This window comes from Myxocyprinus asiaticus, chromosome 14 (assembly GCF_019703515.2).
Source record: "Myxocyprinus asiaticus isolate MX2 ecotype Aquarium Trade chromosome 14, UBuf_Myxa_2, whole genome shotgun sequence".
NCBI lineage: Eukaryota > Metazoa > Chordata > Actinopteri > Cypriniformes > Catostomidae > Myxocyprinus > Myxocyprinus asiaticus.
The window spans coordinates 21688409-21710106 of NC_059357.1; the positions used below are offsets into that span (position 1 = coordinate 21688409).

Below are 21698 nucleotides of genomic sequence, written 5' to 3' on the forward strand. Positions count from 1 at the left end.
GTCCGGGATGCAGCGAAGTGCCACTCCTTATCTGTCAGTAAACCGCTGCGCTAAATCAAGAGTTTAAACTGTTCATGACTCTGGTGACACATGGCTTTAAAAGGAAATAACTGTCCGATCGGGAAAAATGTAAAAAGAGCTTACGTATACATGTATGAGATCTTTACGGATCTTTTTCAGTTTTCATGTGCACTTACAGCAGATGAAATTTGAGCTGTACCTAATGCGCCACTTTGTGACATTTTTCAGGTTTATTAATTTATGATGTAGTGATGTTATATGTCACAAGTGCTCACAGGAGATGCATTTGTGCGACTAACAGAGATGTGTCTCATCTGACCACATGTGATCTGATCACCTGAGATTCATCCTAATACTGTGATGATGTGCATTAATTACAATACCTGTTGTTATTCTTGAATCCAGTAGATGGGACTGTGTTACAGCAAATGTTACAAATGGTTTGAGAAGCAGATGTACAAGACCAACATGTAATATGTGATTAGTCAATAAATGGAGACATGTTGATATGCAAGTCAAAAACTGAGTAATTTTATTATGAATCATTGAACAAAACAAAAACCAGCTATAAACAATGTCTTAGTGAGTATTGTATTGTGTTTTGCTCAAGTCGTTTCAGCTAGAACATTTTACGATGTCCTTACAGAGTTCAGGGATAACATGTGCGGTTTGTAGCTCTACATACATTCTGAGGCCACTTCTTTAAATCATCCTCCCAAACCTCTATTAAAGATGGAACAGCTATCCGTATGTTGTCCTTATTAAGCTCTGTCAGTCTGTGCTCACACATCTAGAAGTATGTATGAATGATACACACTGCAACGAAAAAATTAATGAACATACGATGCAACTACAACTGTGTTTACTTCTTAGCAGAAGTACCACCCACATTTTGTGCAAAGCATCATGGGGCGTATGAATAAGGTGGATATCTTCCTTTTACTTCTAAATAAAAATATATAATATTACATGTATATAAAGTTGGTCTAACGTAATTCATGTTTTTCTCTCTACCTGTACAACAAAACAGTCTCGACCTTATATTTTTGACCTCAACTTCAATTCTGTGCAGCCTTCAGCTTGCACCTGACTAATAAATCTAACTCTTTAAGCCATTTTCTCACTCTTTGCACTCTCTCTCCTCTGTCTGACATTTTGTCTGTACAACATGTCCAGACATGTCCTATACACAGCAACATGTTCACTCTGGTCTTAACTGTATATAATGAATCCATGTTTACCTCATTTAATACATACAAAATAAATGTTATACTTAATGTTTAAATGTGTAGCACACTTTACAGATAACCACAGTTTACTCACAGTTTCATACATCTCTTGTAAACAAAATATTATATTTAATACACTGATTATATATGTGTATAAAAGCACATATATCAAATAATCAAACAAGGAGGCAGGGTAATTGCATTTTCTCCATATAACATCCCCTTCATGCAATTATCTGACTCATTTGTGATATTTAATTCTCAGGCTTAGGTAAAACACAAATATTCTTCACTTTATCATACTTTAACAGTATTATGTACATTTGTAAATTCATTAGTTTGGAATATATTCATTTAATATTCCACCTAGGGTCAATTATAGTTCTCTCCACAGCATCACTTGAGGTTTGGAGCTTTGTGCTTTGCTTTACTATGGTCAAAAATGTGCCAAATTTGTATCTCAATTTTTACATGGCGACATGCACCAATCAATCACCCTTTAGGGTCTTCAAATAGAAACGTGCGGATCCTCCAATTGATCTGACAATCTTCACCTAAGCCAATCGTAGGGATCATGGTTTCCAGCAGAAATGCCTTCCATAGGCCATTTGTTTCACTGCAAAGCTCGGACGAGAAAAGTGTGTCTGGGGTTGTTGGTCTTCCCCTTCTAGGGATTCCATCAATGTTCTTGTCTATAAAATAAACACCCCATCAAATTTAACAATTTTCAAAACTTCATGAGTGTTTTTGCCATGTAAATCTTGCACAAATAATCGATCCTCTGATTGCCAAATCTGTTGAACATCCAAATCAACGTACAGGTCTTTTGCCTCTTGGTGGAATATTTTCAAAACACTTCTGTATTGTTCCTGCAGGATTCCTGTACTTGATCCAGTAATCAAGTCTTGCATTCACACAAAATTCCCATGTATCATGTCATTGTACCATAAAATAAAACAATTTATTTTATAACAATTGTTGCATACATCTCCCATCACAAAAACAATTTTCTGGCTATTAACATGTTGATGGCAATACATACATTCATCAGATCTAACAGCAATTCAGTAATTTTGATGTTGTGACAACAGTTGACATATTATTATTCTAAGTTACTGTGAACATAAAATAAATTATAACGCAACATTTTCCCTTCTTCATCAATAAATCAATTTATTATTAGAATTATAATTTCCATTATACGTTTATTAAGTATAATAGCCTTCCAAGCTATCCAATAAGCACAGTTTAAATCTTTTGCATTTTTTCTTCTCTTCAATTCCCTTAATAACAGATACTGCTGCCATTATAAGGATTACTTCTTCAAATACCATAACATAGACTTTCACTTATAATTAACATTTAATTATAAGTTTTATACAACTAATATTTTCTGTAATTCATATAAGGGCTTCAGTGTACTTAAAATTATCTAATAATTTGTTATTCTATACATTAAAACATACTACCTTTCAATAGTTTCTTACTATAAATTATTGTCAACATATTAACAATGTTAATAAACTAGTACTTTTAGCTCTATGCCTTTCCCAAGGAATTATCATCCAAAATAATAAACTTATCTCACTTAGCAAGATTTCCCATGAAGCCACTGCTTCAGTGGTGTTAGCTGCAACAATCAATCAATAAGTAAAATTGCTTGCCATTCTGACTGATCTAATCAATGATTCAATTGCAATTTCAGTTTATCTGTAAATGAATAATTAGTGCTATATTTTATACATTTGAACGTACCCCCATTCTTGGTAGGTTCCTAACTGATCAAGATCTCTCTGCTTTTGACAATAATACTTTCCAAAATATTAGTTCCAATGTCAACTAATAAATCCCATAATCTTTGTTATTAGCATTTCATCTGTTTCAGTACCATTCTATGTAATTACATTTTCTCACAATTCAAAATTGTTCTACATAATTCTATATTCATAATGCTATATAATTCTTGAAATTGCCAAAAAACTTAAGATTTCATACAAAGGTGTACACTAAAGTCTTCAAAGACAAAGGACAACTGGCTATATGTACAACTAAACATGAGGATAAATATATCAGAGTCTCTAGTTTGAGAAATAGATGCCACACATGTCCTCAGCTGACAGCTTCATTGAATTCTACCCACTCAACACCAGTTTCATGTACAACAGTGAAGAGAAGACTCAGGGGTGCAGGCCTTATGGCCACTTTTGAAACAGAAAAATCAAAAAGAAAAGGTTAGAATGGGCAAAGAAACACAGACATTGGACAACAGATAAGTAGAAAAGAGTGTTATGGATCTTAACCCCATTGAGCTTTTGTGGGATCAGCTAGACTGTAAGGTGCATGAGAAGTGCCTGACTAGACAGTCACATCTATGGCAAGTGCTACAGGAAGCGTGGGGTGAAATGTCACCTGAGTATCTGGACAAACTGACAGCTAGAATGCCAAGGATCTGCAATGCTGTCATTGCTGCACATGGAGGATTTTTTGATGAGAATTCTTTGAAGTAGTTTAAGAAGTTCTGAACATTTGTAAAAAATTGTAATAGTAATTTTTCTATTGCCTGACTATACATTGTGATCAGTTGAATGCCACTTTGGTGAATAAAAGTACCAATTTCTTTCCATAAGAGCAAAATCTCTACATTATTCCAAACTTTTGGCCGTCAGTGTAAGCTGAAATAAATTATTATCTCTACTATTATTCTGAAATTTCACATTCTTAAAATTAAGTAGTGATCCTAACTGACCTAAGACAGGGAATGTTTTCTATGATTAAACTGAGTTTAAATGTATTTGGCTAAGGTGTATGTAAACTTCTGACTTCAACTCTATCTATCTATTCATTTTTAATGTTTTGCTGATTAATTTGACATTTTTGCTATAATTTAATAGAATTATTTATTGAAAAAAATATGTAGATCTTCTGAAGATTATATTGTAATGAAGTCATTTACCATTGTTATATATCCTTAAAATGGTTTTAAATTAAATTAACAAATGTAATTCAAGGCATTAGGTGTTAAGCTGGTCTAAGTACAAAAGTCATTTAGGCTTGTAATTTTGTTGCAATTCTGTGGCAATTGGTCTCAATTTCTTTTATTGTTGCATTTTTCCCCTGTTCTCTGTCAAAATAAATGAAGTTCATTACCTTTGAGTCTGCATTTGTTATTCACACACTCAACTGTTTAAATAGCCTTTAAATTAATTTTGGGCAAATGAGGACATACAGTTGTGCTCAAAAGTTTGCATACACTTGGAGAATTGGTAATATATGTACCATTTTTAAAGAAAACATGAGTAAGCAGGCAAAACACATTTCTTTTTATTTCTTATGGGATTCATATTCAGCTGTAGGTTACAACAGAATGGTACAATCATAAAACAAAACATGGCAACAATGAAAAAAATTAAATTACCCCTGTTCAAAAGTCTGCATACCCTTAGTTCTTAATACTGTGTATTGCCCCCTTTAACATCAATGACAGTGTGCAGTCTTTTGTAATAGTTGTCTATGAGGCCCCAAATTCTTGCAGGTGGTATAGCTGCCCATTCGTCTTGGCAAAATGCCTCCAGGTCATGCAAAGTCTTTGGTCGTCTTGCATGAACTGATGGCTTGATGATATTAAGGTCAGGAGACTGTGATGGCCACTCCAGAACCTTCACCTTTTTCTGCTGTAACCACTGGAGGGTCAACTTGGCATTGTGCTAAGGTTCATTGTCGTGCTGAAAAGTCCAAGAGCGTCCCATGCACAGCTTTCGTGCAAAAGAATGCAAATTGTCTGCCAGTATTTTCTGATAACATGCTGCATTCATCTTGTCATCATTTCACAAGATTCCTTGTGCCTTTAGAGCTCACACACCCCCAAAACATCAGTGAACCACCACCATGCTTCACAGTGGGGATGGTATTCTTTTCACTATAGGCTTGTTGACCCCTCTCCAAACATAGCGCTTATGGTTGTGACCATAAAGCTCTATTTTGGTCTTGTCACTCCAAATAACAGTGTGCCAGAAGCTTTGAGGCATGTCAAGGTGTTGTCGGGCATATTGTAACCAGGCTTTTTTGTGGCATTGGCTTCTTTCTGGCAACTCAACCATGCAGCTCATTGTTGTTCAAGTACCGTCATATTGTGCTCCTTGAAACAACCACACCGTCTTTTTCCAGAGCAGCCTGTATTTCTCCTGAGGTTACCTGTGGGTTTTTCTTTGTATCCCAAACAATTCTTCTGGCAGTCGTGGCTGAAATCTTTCTTGGTCTACCTGACCTTGGCTTGGTATCAAGAGATCCCCGAATTTTCCACTTCTTAATAAGTGATTGAACAGTACTGACTGGCATTTTCAAGGCTTTGGATATCTTTTTATATCCTTTTCCATCTTTATAAAGTTCCATTACCTTGTTACACAGGACTTTTGAGAGTTCTTTTCTGCTCCCCATGGCTCAGTATCTAGCCTGCTCAGTGCATCCAAACTCAATGACTATTTATACACAGACACTAATTGCAATTTAAAAAGCCACAGATGTGGGAAATTAACCTTTAATTGCCATTTAAACCTGTGTGTGTCACCTTGTGTCTGTAACAAGGCCAAACATTCAAGGGTATGTAAACTTTTGATCAGGGCCATTTGGGTGATTTCTGTTATAATTATGATTTAAAAAGGAGCCAAACAACTATGTGATAATAAATGGCTTAATATGATTACTATCCTTAAATAAAAGACAGTTTTTTTTTGCATGATCAGTCATATTTTCAAAATCAATGCCAAAATTTAACAATTTCTGCCAGAGTATGCAAACTTTTGAGCACAACTGTAAATTAGGTTACACTACTGCATGTCCACCCATAGAATAATCATTAAAAGCAAATATTACCAACTGGTAACCAACAAACAATTATGGATCCTCGACTTTGCCACAACGTTGTCATGACGGACTGGCACCGTTCCAAAGTTACGTTGCGGCAACGAATCCAGGAATTTCACTTTTGGTTGTCACAACGTAATCAGTTACGTTGCCACAAGGAACATTTGGTCATCAAATTACGTTGCAGTTACATAATGGCCACGTTGGGTATGTTTGTATTACTCTCTGTTTTTATAGAAAACCACACAAAAATACACCTATAAACCAACCAATTGAGTGTGAGTGGTGACTATTAAAGGGTTATTCCCAAATTTAAGACAAATCTTTGTGCAGTCAACCAGACACCATGGTCAGTTATTTAAATGGTACAGGGCTGCCAGTAGCCAACCATTTCTACCAGTAGTGGTTCTAGCTTGTATGGCGCCCTGGGCAAAACCCGCTTCAACATGCCCCCAAAGTTGTTTCTGTGTGGGTGCCTGTGTGGGTGCCTCGTGTCGCCCCCCCACAAGATGCCACCCCCCCTGCAACTGCCCATGTCGCCCATGCCTAAATACGTCACTGATTTCTACAGTGCTGCTCATAATCGCAACTTCATTATATTTTCTTAAATATACAACTTAACTCACCACATAATTGCATTTAGTTTTGCAATCGGTTTGTGCAGAACAATAAATTTATTTTACACAATCACTGCTTCGTTCATCAGATGTGCATTTTACTATTTTGTTTTAAAAAATTGCTCTGTGAGTCGAGATTAAAGTATCCAGGAACAGTGAAGACAACGGAGGCTCTGTGTATGGTCCTGCTAATGACAAGCATTAACTGAATATAACGAGGTTCACTGTATTATTGCAGAGCAAAATAAGGAGATGCATGGAAGCTACACTTTAGGGACATTCACCAATCAAATGGAGATCTGCTCTTTACTCCCAAAAGTGATAACGGTAACAGCAATGCTATACAACATGTGCAGTACTACACAACGCGTGGTGCGGGGAGAGCGCCCTTAGGTGTCAGAGAGGAAGAGGAGAAGAGGATGCGGAGCCAATATACTGTAGGCTACGCACAGCAGCAAGTTATTGACTTTTTCCCTTCTCTCTCTCTGATTGTAATTTTTACAGTTCTCTGCAACAATCATCCCACCACTTTGTTGTTACCAACTAGTCCACAAATAACTTTATTTGTTTACTTATTAATTTATCATCTGTTCATCCAATATTGTCTAACCATTCTCTGCATTTATTATTGTTATTATTATTATTATTTTTATTATTAGCCTTGTCGGTTAAAAATAATAATAAAATAAAACGTATGTATACTGATATTAAATGAGCATAAAGTGTAGCTATAGGTATTTAAATTGTATCAGGTGTCATTTCGCGATTGTCCTGCAGGTGTCTGGATAAACTGTGTGCTTACGATGTTCTTAACGCTGTATGAGCACTACTCCAGAGCATGCGTTAATCTACAAGCTTTTTCAAGTACTTCGATGCTTTTGGGAAACGGGCGGACGCCCTGAATCAATTGGCCAAGTCTATCTTTGAGAGAAATTTTCCTTCTCTTACTCTCTCTAAAGTGTCGCGGGCATTTATAAGACAAAAATATATATTATACAACGTCTTATACAACATCCATCGGGCTTTGTCACTCGATTCAAAGCTTTGTAATTAGTCACTAATCTAAAAGTTCCATCAGGTTTTGTAGGGCTACTTGTTGAATTGGGCTGTTAGTTATTGCTCCCTTATGCATTTGTTTTATATATTAAACATAAATAATATTTTTACTAGGTCTATCGATTTAACGCATTAATTCGGTGCGATTAATTATACAAAAAATAACGCTTAAAAATGTACGCTATTAATCATGTCCCCGGACCGTAATAAGAAATAGTCCTCATATCTCAACAATTCAGGCTTCACAGCTTTTTGTATTGTCTTTGTTAATAGCATATAACTATAGTTTTTGCATGTTAACAATTTTCATTGATCACCATCTTTAGCAGAAAACACATCTTAACACTCTTAAATATATTTTCCATAAAATAAAATAAATGAGAAAATGCTGAGTCACAGTGACACAACTTAGGGCCTGGTACCTTTACTTGTTGTTGAGAATGAGAGTTCATGAAGCCTACTGGTACAGAAAAGCTTTGTCATTGTAACCTGACTATTTAGGGGAGACTGGGGCTAGTAGTCACACGAGGCAGTTGTCATAAGGACTATATCTTATTTATGCCCTATTACTATGGCATTTTGTCACAAAAATTAAACATGTGTTCAATAAAATGCATTTCCTGGACTATAACAAGTGTAATGTTCTATAGTTTTTGTGTAGCCAAGATGTGTGGCTATACAGAAACTGACAAAACTACCCTGAGAAATATGCACTGGTGTAAAAAAAAAAAAAGAAAATTGTGACACCTTGCCCAATCACCTCTATCTAAAGACAGTTTCCAAGTTGAAAATGGAGCTCCACAGCTGAATAAAATAACTGTCGTGATATTTTCCAAACCACAATGACTTCTATTGCTAGAGTGTTTCATGCATCCTGGAACACCTGGAATTTTGTTATTCATTCTTTTGAAATTGACAAACATAATTTTAGATAAATAAAAAGCAAAACTGTTGAAATTAAGGCAGAAGTAATTTGGAGAATAACTGTTCCTGGAAAAAGCTTATAGGCTATTTGTTGTGAAAATGCAAAGTGACAGGGGTTTTTGATCAGATAAGCAAAATGTTACATTCAACTAAAAGGTGTCTTTTATAGTACGTTGAATCTCTCCCAACATAAAATCACCTAAAGCATTGATTGTTTAATACTGAATTTACCTGAAACTGAATTCAATTAATCTACAGTACAGTTCAGTATATGTCTGATACGTATCTTTTTGAGGAGTTCTCATTTACAGAGTGCAAATCATGATATCATTTACTGTTGGATTCAGTTTACCATTAATTATGAAAAAGGAAAAAGACTGGTCCATGAAATTTGATCTTATATTGTCTTAAGAAACTGAAACAGGGGACTCATTTATTTATTTATTTATTTTCTGTTTCTGTTCCTCTGACGCATCATGTTTTGAGCGTAGGCCTATATAAGACAAACGCGCACCTGTCATTTCACTACCTCGGGAAGATCTGAAGAGGTTCTTGCTTCAACTGTGATTGAACGGAACTTCTTTTTTGAAATCGTTTAATTTCATATTATTTTGTACCAACGTTGTGATAATAAAACTATAAAAAATCAGCCGAAATGGATTCTCAGATTCGCCAGAACTACGACCGAGAATGCGAAGCTTTGATCAACAAGATCGTGAATTTCGAGCTGTACGCTTCCTACACCTACACTTCAATGGCAAGTACCTCTTTCTAACGTCATTTTTTCGAATTATAATATATAATATAACGTATCATGGTTGTATCTCTTTTAATTGCTACTTTCCTTTCTTTACTTCATGATGCATCCACAAAGCTACTCGCCCCTTCCTTATCAAACCAGTTTATCTGGCAAAACAAAACTGCCATTGAGTGGGTTTTTTTAAGGGCCTTTATAATAACATAAATAGAATCCCTAATATTTTAATTTACATCACAAAAGACAAATTTATAATAAATGATGTATGTATGTAGCCTACTTGTATGTATGCACGTGGACCGTCATTAAACCATCTTTGTTTTTGTCCGTGTACCATTTGTCTAGATTACCACCTCGCGGCATCTATGATTATGCTGATTTTCATTATGTTGTTGGTAAACTTCATTAAGGCTGAATTAATTGAGTTAGGCCTGTTCACAGTCAATAGTGAGTATAGAGAAAAGTAGGCAACTAAGTAGGCTTACACATCCTTGTGGGGTGCCAGAGTTCAGATTCCTGGTTGTAAACAATATTTAATCTTGCTGTACACCACATTGTGAATTCCTTAAGTGTTTAATCCTTTTCTGATCTTTTGATTTTGCTCCAATCAGGCTTACTACTTCAAACGGGATGATGTGGCACTTTGTGGTTTTGCCAAGTTCTTCAAGGAGAACAGCAAGGAGGAGCGTGAGCATGCTGAGAAATTAATGGCCCTCCAAATCAAGAGGGGAGGACGCATTGTTCTTCAGGATATACAGGTGTGTTGATGGTGTTCTGACCTAAGCTTTGAATGTGTTGTTAACATAAACAAATCTTACTCTAGACCTATTGTAATGGAATGACCTTAAGTTGTGCCTTTTTCAAAGGGCCTATAGCAGCATTTTGGGGGCCCTAAGCAGATTTTCAAAATGGGGCCCCCCTACCCAAACACACACAACATCAATAACCAAGCAAGTTTAAATTGTGCAAATAAATAAGTCTATTTATTCAAAAGAATAAAGCTTAAAAATGCATAACTATAAACTGTAGTTTATCAGCACAGTTATATCTACTTCAGAAGTTCAAAAATGAAATGTTTTAAACATCACATGCTCAAATTTACATTTACATTTATTCATTTGGCAGACACTTTTATCCAAAGTTAATATTATTAAACTAATAAATATATTTAATTAAGTTATGTGCAAATTAATAAGAAATAATTAAATTACCAAATTAAGGATGGAAGGCTACAGTAGATGACATTTACACTTGCTGTAAATAGTGGTATATGCTATTTGCTCCCTGGTGTATAATAAATAAAAGTATATAATCTAACAACATCAGTGTATGTAGTAAAAGTATTGTGACTAAACTACATCGCTGGCAGTGGGAAGAAATGCACCTGATGTGTCACAATGGTACCTTGTCACAGATGTCTTTAAATGCCAAACGTGGTATTTACACATTTTTGTGTTTATTACTTTCCGATGGCATGTACAGCCACTGTCTGCCTTTGCTTACATGGAGCAATATGGGGAGAATAGTGAAATTGGCAAACAGTGGACTTGAACCCAGTTCGCCCATGCAACTAACCAGCTGTCTTAATAATGTCACCATATCAGATCTTAAGTCAAGGAAGGTCAAATTCACATACATATCTCTGCATGTCTTTTCTTCATAGCGTATGTAATATTTTAAATTGTTTTGATAGGTTCTGTCTGACTTTTGGCGTGCATAGAGCCGGGCTGTGTGCCCAAGGCTATTTACACTTATTGCAAATAATTATTTGGCTATCCTGAACCCATAGGGGGGACCCTGGTGGCCTTGGGGGCCCTATGCAGCTGCATATATCGCTTAATAGGCAGGGACGGCACTGGCCTATAGAACTGAATTGAAAACTCACTGATCTGTTTGTCTCTCACTCCAGAAACCAGAGCGTGATGAGTGGGACAATGGACTGACTGGTATGCAGTGTGCACTGCAGCTGGAGAAGAAAATCAATCAGGCTCTGCTGGATCTGCATAAGCTGTCTTCTGAGAAGGGCGACCCTCATGTGAGTTCAGAAGTTTTCCCTCCACACCTGCAGACCCATCTCTGAAAATACAAGGAGATATGCAAGTCAAATTTACATAATGGGTTAATAATTTTATTAAAGCAATCTTCCGTGCACATTTGCATGCCACTCAATGTCCTTGATTTTATCATTTGTTAAAGTCCATGTTTTCATAAAAATTGCTTTGTAAAGCAGTTTCATCCATTCTGGGTATTTATCATTTGAGTGTGCTAAATTCGTTTCTGATTCCTTGTCCAACAGTTGTGTGACTTCCTGGAGACTCACTACCTGAATCAGAAGGTTGAGGACATCAAGAAGCTTGGTGATCACATCACCAACCTGTCTAAGATGGGTGCTGGCGGCAACAACAGGATGTCAGAGTACCTGTTTGACAAGCACACCCTGGACGGACAGAGCTAAATGCAACCCTCAGATCCTAGGCCTACTATAAAATGAAACGTTCTTATCACACTGCTTTTATGCAAATGTTTTTTTTTTTTTTTTTTTTTTTTTTGATTGAAAGGTTAGCATCCTGAAAAAGTTGAATTTCATAACTGTTAAATTATACAGTCTTTCTTTTAAATTAGTTTAATCTAGTCACCAAAGCAGATACTTTCATGTTCAATATACACTAATTGGTTTATACTTGGTGTATTTGAAGAATAAACATTTTTGTCTGGATTGTCTTGTCTTATTGTGATGCAGGGGCAATTCTAGGATTCCAATGTTATGGGGGCTCAGGCCCCAATGACAAGATGTGCACATTTAATGTACATTTATGCATTTGGCAGATGCTTTTATCCAAAGCAACTTACAGTGCACTTATTACAGGGACAATCCCCCTGGAGCGACCTGGAGTGCACACAATGGTGGTGGCTGTGGGGATTACCAGTTATGTGCTTTAGCCCACTACGCCGCCACCACCACTCTGTATTCCACTCTGTTGCGTAATATATTTTTTAAAATATTTTTTTTACTCCGTTTACATCATTAAAGATAGCCAGCTATTTATCCAGAATATTGTTTTCTATAATAAACATACTTATAAAAAATAACTGAAACCACTTAAAGAACCATTCAGAGAATAATTTTTTTATTCTCCATTATTAACAAAAATTGTAGTGCATGAATCAGTAATTTTGCAAATTCTATAGAATATATTTATATTAAACACTACAAAAACCTATTACAATAAATGTCACATTAGCTTGTTCATTATTTAGTGTAGTGAATTACCTACAGATGATGTTTTGCTGTCATTAACTGGCGACTCAAGTTTTTTGAAATTGTTCAAAAGAGAAAATCGCTCAGAAAAGTGATTTTAATCCCAAGACACTAATTTGGTCAAATAAGGGTATAAAATAATAATAAAAAAATATTTGTTCAAATTTGTTCACTTATTCGTTCAGTGACCATTTTTGTAATTCACAATTTTATGCCAGTGGTGGCAATAAATTAGCATCTTTTATGTGTTTTGAGTGAGTCATTACACCACTGATAGAGCACAGAACAAGTCAAATTGTGTACTGCTGTGCTTGAATATATCAAGCTATACAAAAAGACAGCAATATTAGCCTAAAAATAATTATAATACGTTTTAATTACACCCTGATGTCATTGCAGTGTCATTAGTCACTTTTACATTAATTCATTAAGCCGCTTTCCTTGTTAAACGAGATTACTGAATTTAACAAACAACAGGCCTCCTCTCCTTAAGTCGGTTAACAGACGCTGATCCTCGCTTTGTCCCGAATAAACATATCAGCAAGGCACTTTATATTATTTTTTTATATCAATAATAAAATTTTACTAGTGCAAATGCCCTTACCTGATATCAACAACTAGGCTACAACTAGTAAAAATGCTCAATTTTGATATCTTTATTTTGCTGATTTATGTATTGGAGTGAAGGACAGATCATTGTGAAATACTCAAGAATTATGTTTTGTACTAGTTTTTTGGTACAAAGAATGGGTATTTCTGCGAGTAATGAAGTTATTTTTTATATCAACAATTAATGTTTTTACTAGTGCAAATGTAATTAGGCTACTGATATAAAAAAAAATGTGTACTTTCACTTGTAGTAATTCTATTCCTGATAACACGAATGAGCATTTTAACTAGTGAAAACTTAATTGTTGGTATCTATAATTCATATCCTGCACATGATTAAATATTGAAACGACTTGCCATAGAATCACTTAAGTAGGAAAGGTGACAATCCCTGCTGGTGCAAACTAGACTTCTTTATTAACATTGCAAACCCTTCTGGCTAAATGCATAATACATACATATGATTAACATACAGATCCCATAAAAAATTTAATGATTTAAGGAATATATGAGTTTGCAGATAATATATTCTGTGAAGATCAGATGACAGCAGGGGCCCATTGGTGGGGCAAGATGGATTTTGCTGTTACAACAAATAATGATATGCATAAGCATAACGATCCTTTACATGCTAAACTCGAATGTAAACATGTTACAGTTTAACACTAAATGGACACTGTTCTTAAGGGGGGAATCTGACCCTATGATGTGTTATAACTGAAAAACAATACAGATTGAAATTCTCCCTTAATAGGTATAGCTGCACAAAAGTAGATGGGATTATTTTACCACATGGGGATGTTGTTTCTTTCCTCTGCATAATCCCACATCGACCATAATCACTCAAGACCGAGGGCCTGTTGTTCAACAGAGGCTTTACGTTGACCAGTATCTCAATTTTCACATCAAAATTGGTCATTAATTAAAAAAAGAAATAAAAGAACAGAGTTTTTCGGTGTCAGTCGGTACAGTGAGCCACCGACTAATCAGATACAGAGGGATCACTGAACGAAAATTATATTGAAAATTAGAATCGGATAAACACCATGCAAGAGATTATAAGGAATATCGGGAACCTTGTAAACTGACTGGCAAACGAGATGGATAAAAATAAGATTCTCATACGAGAAAACCTAAAGCATACCCGTGAACAGAAGGGACAGAACGATTAATCCGAGTGAAAGAGGGCTTTGGCGGTCCAAATGCGCTTTGAGAGAGAGAGAGAGAGAGAGAGCTGATGTGTCACTGTCCTCTCAAAACAAACCGGAGGTCTCCATCCATATAAGAGCGTTGGAAATCATCAGGTAAGTTTGATTATTATTTTGTCGGGTCTACTTACATCACGAGCTTGTTATTCATGTAAATGTTGTATAATGTTTATACATGCAGTTTTTATGAACTCATTATTTGAGAGACTACATGGAATATTTGTCATTTAAAATTAGACACATTGCAGGACTATACAAAAAAAAAAAAAAAGCTAACATTTGAATAAAATGGTGAAAAACTCTAATTAAGTGGTGACAAGTTGAGTGAGAGAGAGAGACATGTTTTTTTTTTTTTTTTTTTTTTTTTTTGTCAGCCACACTGTAAAAATTGGATACGGGAGTTGTTACTTTAAAGAGTTATTTTGACTTCTATTTCTACTATACTCATTTAAAGTCAGGTTGGATCCAGTCATAATAGATAATATTTTTTTATTTGAATAAAATCTATTCATTTAGATGTTACCATATACATTCTGTATAAGAGCAAGCCTCTCAAGCCCTTATTGAGAACATCTCATATGAGTTTTTCTCAACTAAATTGATGCATATCTATGTGTGTAAATGTGTAGCCTACTAAGCATCTTGTTCTTCAATGAAAAGGGTGGCTGGATAAGATTTAGGTATTCCAAAAAATACAGCAGTTCTACTCACTGGTGGACAAAGTAGAGATGAAGAAAGAAAAAAAAAAACACGAATGACGCCGGCTGATACTCTGTGACGCACAGGGTGAAAGGCCTACTTTAGCCAGATTAGGGCAGTTGTGTTTGTAGGTGACTCAAATTATGTGTTTCTGCACTCTCAGATTACAGTGTCTGTTCTTTATGTAAAAGATTACAAGAGAAAAAGTATCTATTTTATTTTATTTATTGTATTTTTTTCTTTAGCTGCCATCTTGACTGTGATAGGTTATGATCTAAAATGATGGACACCATGCTTGTATTCTCTGAACTGAATATGACCTTATGGGACTGTCTGTAGACCAGGGGATCCCAACCTATTTCAGCCAAACCCTTATGACCTAAATTATTTACTTAAATATTTTTTATTTGGAAATAATTAAAACAATTTGTGTTATCTTTTTGATTGTGTAAGTGTTTCTTTTTTACATAAATGTATGTTTTTTAAAATGTTATATTTTATTCAATTTAATTTGTGATTAGCACTTCTATCAGAACCTCACGAGCCCCCTGATTGGAAAACCCTGCTCTGTAAATAAAAAAATCCTTTTTACTGTGACTAACAGAAAGGGTTATGTCTATGGCAGAGGTGCCACATCACGCCAGGTGCTGCCCTCATACATTTAACAAGTCAATTGCAGCTACTTAGAAACCATGACTGCTCTTCAGATTGTTTGCTGCTCAACACAAAAGCAATGAGATGCATTCAGAGATAGAGCAGTAGCTATTGGAAGTCCAATCTGAAGTCTTTTATATGAGGGTCAGGATGAGACAGGAATATTGTAGGCTCAAGTGTGAAAGGAAAGGGGAGGGCCCTGTTCCTAATTTGCTTAAACCCAAGGATTTTTGGATTAGCTTTTACAATTAATCTCATTATGCATCTGTTGGGAGTGGCAGGAGGTCAGTTCAGCAGAGCAGGGGGTCAGAGATACAACCTTTATTTTTTTAATGTGTTTAGTCAACATTAGGCATGTATTAGTGTAGAGTATATTTGAGAAAGATGTATAAAGAGGTGTGTTGTTTTTACATAAGAGTATGGGCACATATGGACATTATGCGTGCATGGCTGTGATTTTGCATGTTACAATGCCAAAGGGATTAATAACACAGATGCAGGGCCATGGAATCAGAGTTTACTCTTCATCAAAAGTCATGGCACCAAGAGACGAGAGGTGGGGAGGGATAGACAGGGATAGTGTGGGCAGGGTGTTGAATGGGATAGAAAATAAATAGGGGCAAATAAATGAATGCGAGAGAGGATAATAGACTGATCTAAAAAATATGGGTAGTAGTGAACATGCAGTAATTTTGGTTAATTGACATGCTCTGCAGTCTGACATATTGTACTCCACCTAAAACTATTTTAAACCACATTTTACTAATTCATGTATAATTTTTATGCATGTCCACATATTAATTGAGAGATTGCATGGAATATTTGTACATTTACAAATTAATTTGTGACAATGATGGACCATTTAAAATGAGCAAAAAGTTGATGGTGAATTTGGGGCATTTACAGTAGTTGAACACCATGTAGGCTATCTCAGGATAATAACGGTCTCTGTTTTATTTTCCTAGCTGATCAGCCATGCGGTTTGTCAGCATGCAGCATCGTGAGCGGAGGGCAGCGGAGCCAGAGGAGGAGCCTAACCCCCCTCCCCCACCCCCTCCCTCTCATCACTCCCATAACTTTATAAATATGAAGAACAAGTTTTTTAATGAGCTTGGGCACTTACCAAGTAAGTGTGTTGTGGCATTTACCTCCTTAACTAATCACATCATACATAATTCTTCATAATTATCAATAAAGAACACACACCCCCATCAAACTGTGCAGTTAATTTATGTGATTTATTCCTCCATTTTTCCCCATTTCCACTCTTCATGTAAATCCTTCACATTTTCATCAATTCCATCCATCCACTTAGACCACAAGATCAGAAGTAAGTTCAGTCTATGTCTGTTTTCTGTCAGCCCAGTCCACCATCCATTCATCCATCCAGTTTAACAATTTAGCGCAAAGTGCATAATTTTTATTTTAGGCAATGTACTAAAAACATGATAATTTGGAAGAAGTTTTTATGTATTTTTACTAACAGAAATGAAATGATGGTTATTATTCTATGCTATTCCCTCCTTCCATATATTTTTCTCTCTCTCCATTGTACAGTGCCCATGTGGGCTATTGGAGCCATAGTTGTGGTTGTGCTTGCCTTGGTAGGCTGCTTTGCTTTCTGCATCTATAAGAAGTGCTTGGGAGGGAAGAAGAAAGCAAAAAAAGTCAGAGAAAGGAAGGGAGGACGCAGAAGGATGAAAAAGGAGGGAGAGGAAGAAGCAGGAGAGGTAAGAGAGTGTGGGAGTGCAAAGCATGTACTGTAAAAGGCTAAATGTTTACAGAGAATGGAGGGGAACTAGATTTGTTATTTAGTACTGCAAAACTGAAGTGTAAGATCTTGTTTTGTCAAATTAGTGAATGCTTTACTATGATTTCAATTTGAATATGAAAAAGAGATGGGTAACTTATGACTTAAAGGTATGCCTAAGTATTTCACATTTATACTGGCCATATTCATTCTTTAATATTCATCCCTCAGGAACAACATAAGGAGGGAGAAGCCGAGGGTGAGAAAGAGTTTTATGGAAAGTTGGAGTACTCTCTGGACTATAACTTCACTGAAAATCAGGTGTGTATTTTTGCTGGGGTTGAGTATGGATCCTAATAATGTGCACACTAATTGTGAGTGCATATTAAGGCTACGTCCACATTAATCCGGATACATTTGAAAACGGAGTTTTCGTTTTTGAAACACTCTCCGTCCATACTGCTGTTTTCATTCGTTTTCCAAAAGTTGCTTGTCCACACTAAAACATATAAAAACTCTTTGTGACGAGGAGGAGGGTGTGGCCGGGCCATGAGGACGCACTCCCGGCGCTGAATCGTCCTAATCAGCCGGGAGGGGGATAAGGACAAACCGGAGACACCAGTGAGAGAGAGAGATGCACGCAGCAGTCTTGTGTTTTATGTTGTGTTTTGTTTATTTGTTTATTAAAAGTTTATGTTGACTGCTCAGCTGGTTCCCGCCTCCTTTCCCATCATGTGAATCTGTTACACTGGTGCCAAAACCCGGGAAGGAGGAAGGATGCGCTGTTGTGGAGTCCTCACCGCTGCCGTCTGACAGGGGATGGAGGAGTCGCTGCTGTCCGCCAGGAAGCAGAGGAGCCGTTGCCATCCACCAAGGGATGGAGGACTCATGGCCATCTGCCAGGGGAGCGGCTGTCATCCTCTAGGGGGCAGAGGAGTGGCTGAGGACCAAGAAACAGCGTGTCTGGGGACCAGCGAGCCATTTTTTTTCTCTCTCCTCTCTCTTACTCTCTCTTTCTCTGTCTCTCCCCCTCGTTCTTTCCCTCTCCTCCCTCCCTCCCCTTGTCTCACCCAGGGTCCAAAGAGGTGGGAAAGGTAACACTACCCCTCCAGGAAGAGAGTGGAGTACATCAAGTCGAAGATTTTGAAAAGCTAATTTTTTGCTGGATAAAAACGCTGTCTCAGTCTGAACGGAAGGCCAAAACTTAGAGAAAAAATGCGTTTTCAAACAAAAACATATTAGTGTGGATGTGGCTTAAGAAATACTTTCATTAAGATATGTTTTTTTTTGTTTGTTTGTTTGTTTTTTTTGCATGATTGCATGAACTTCCTTTTAGATCTTGTTTACACAAATCAACAAAAGACCTTGGTATGCCTTTACAAAGAAACTGGTCTGTTTGTATGTACTATATTTCAAACACTTGATCCACAATGTTTTCCTCTTCAGCTCATTGTTGGCATCTTGCAAGCCCAAGACCTTCCTGCCATGGATATAGGTGGAACCTCTGACCCCTATGTCAAAGTTTATATGTTACCAGACAAGAAAAAAAAATTTGAGACTAAAATCCAGCGCAAGAATCTGTGTCCTGTTTTCAATGAGACGTTCATCTTCAAGGTATTGTCATCAGGCCATTTGTCATACAATTATTCGTCTTGCTCTTATTGTAAAATATATGCAAAGGACATTTTCAAAAACAATCTCCATTTTGCATAAATGGTATTTGGTAACAGTCAATATTTGAATATTTGATATTTCTGTTTCCAGATCCCTTTTAATGATCTAGCTGGACAGACCCTGGTCCTGCAGGTGTTTGACTTTGACCGCTTTGGTAAACATGATGTAATTGGAGAGATCAAAATCCCTATGAACAGTATAGACCTGGGCCAGCCCATACATGAATGGAGAGACCTGGTTGGAGGAGAGAAAGAGGAGGTAATGCTTTCCTTTGGGCTTTTTTATTTTCTTTAACCGCTATAGTGGATTTTTGATGCTGTTTAGCAATATGCTCTCCTCTTCCTCCCCAATAGCAAGAAAAGCTGGGTGACATCTGTATCTCCCTGCGCTATGTGCCCACCTCAGGGAAGCTCACTGTCTGTATCATGGAAGCTAAGAACCTCAAAAAGATGGATGTGGGTGGTTTATCAGGTGAGTGTGGACTATCATTTGTCATATTTTGTCTTTCATGTTGACATATGCCATAATCACTTACATACTTACTTACGTAATCATTGCAATCAAATAACACTATATAGCCAGAAGTACAATATGTGGACACCCCTTCTAATTCAAATCAGGTTTGGTTAGGCCTCTTCATTCCATTAAAAACAATGATTCATGCTGCAGTATACAATGTCATTTTAGAGAATTGTTTGCATCAAATTTTGCATGTTGCAAACTGTTAAAGCATGACAATGACCTGCTCACAAAGTGAGGTCCATAAAGAAATGGTTTACTGAGTCTGGTGTGCTCACATTTGGAATTAATTGGAAAGTGGACTGTGAGCCAGACTAACATTAGTGCCTGTCCTCATTGATACTCTTGTGTCTAAATAATGGAAGCAAATCACAACGGCCTTGTTGCAACATCTAGTGGAAAGCCTTCCCAGAAGAGTGGAAGCTGTTAAGGAGGACCAACTCTGTTTTAATGTAATTGGTTTTTAAAGTAAATGCTCAACATGCACATGTGAGTGTGGTGTTTGGGTGTTCACATACTTTCAGCCGTATTGTATTACAGTACCCAGTTTTGCTATCAAATGTGTCTCCATTTACACTTTGATTTACTGTCTTTATCTATATAACAAAGTACTTTTCTTTCTCAATCTTTTTCTTTTTCCTTTCTGGATGTTCTCTCTTAGATCCCTTTGTGAAAATAGTGTTGCAACACAATGGAAAGCGTATTAAGAAGAAGAAGACAACAGTTAAGCAGAACACACTGAACCCCTACTTTAATGAGAGCTTCAGCTTTGAAATTCCCTTCGGTCAGATACAGGTACAGCATCTAATAACATGACTAGTTACTTATTTGCATCTGTAATAAATTTACTGTCATGATTAAATCTAAGACTGAGTATAATGAGAAAGAACAAAGTGGCTTAAGTGTGTTTTAACCTATTTTTCTCTGTTCCTCTGTGTCTCTGTAGAAGGTCCAAGTGCTGATAACTGTCTATGATTATGATAAACTGGGGAGCAACGATCCGATTGGGAAGTGCTGGATCGGGTTCGGTGCTAGTGGGGTGGGTCTGCGCCATTGGTCAGACATGCTAGCCAATCCAAGACGTCCTGTGGCACAGTGGCACACCCTTCAGCCTGAAGAGGAAGTAGATGCTGCCCTTAAGGCACCTATCCGCTAAATACCTGTACTTATCCACCCCTTTAAATAAAAGTTTTAAAAATACAATATTTGCATCTTAAAACGCACAGTTGATTTTCCGGCTTACTTAAGAGAATTCTATTCATTGGATGGTGTTTGCGACACTCTGGTGTACACAAATCTATATTTTCAACTAAACATCTATAACTTTTGGCAACACACTATTTAAATCTACCATTAACTCCCATCTGTCTTTTCACTAAGGATTATTTTTGAGACATTTTTGAGACATTACATTCCGTACCATTATGGTTTCAGAGAAAAAAAAAATGTCTAAATGTTTTTATGTATATTATGATCATCTGGATTGTGTTTCTTATGTAAATGTCTGTATGTGGATGATGACTTTGTTTTGTGTTGGATGTTTGTTTGTTTTTGTCTATAATTGCATGAGAACTGTCCTGATTTGCCTTGTCTTTCTGTGAATCAAGATTATATAAATGCAACCACTGGATACATTATCACAGATTTTAAGATGCGTTTTCACTTTCGTCACACAAACAATACATATACATAAATTATACACTATTAAGGGCATTGAGGTAAACCTCATTCCCTTGGGTAAACACTGTTAATTCATCAGTGATAAAGACTGCTCTATAATCTACTGGAAAAGGAGTCAATATTATAGCAGTCACTATACTCTGGGAGTAAATATGTGTACCCACAGAACTGTCCAGTTTGGT

The 21698-nt window shown here is 36.5% G+C and overlaps 2 protein-coding genes across 2 annotated transcripts; both read left to right on the plus strand.

Moving 5' to 3' along the window:
* Window positions 1–9305: 9305 nt before the first annotated feature.
* On the plus strand, window positions 9306–12095 carry LOC127451896 (ferritin, middle subunit-like). The gene is made up of 4 exons (XM_051716932.1): window positions 9306–9464; window positions 10076–10222; window positions 11374–11499; window positions 11761–12095. Exons 1-4 carry the CDS (start codon window positions 9363–9365, stop codon window positions 11917–11919), a joined length of 534 nt encoding a protein of 177 aa, XP_051572892.1. The 5' UTR covers window positions 9306–9362; the 3' UTR covers window positions 11920–12095.
* A 2100-nt stretch (window positions 12096–14195) lies between these two features.
* Window positions 14196–21471, plus strand: LOC127451895 (synaptotagmin-2-like). Its single transcript, XM_051716931.1, has 10 exons — window positions 14196–14636; window positions 16859–17019; window positions 17209–17223; window positions 17451–17623; window positions 17875–17964; window positions 19090–19257; window positions 19408–19575; window positions 19671–19788; window positions 20498–20631; window positions 20783–21471. Exons 2-10 carry the CDS (start codon window positions 16869–16871, stop codon window positions 20990–20992), a joined length of 1227 nt encoding a protein of 408 aa, XP_051572891.1. The 5' UTR covers window positions 14196–14636; window positions 16859–16868; the 3' UTR covers window positions 20993–21471.
* The last annotated feature ends 227 nt before the right edge of the window (window positions 21472–21698 follow it).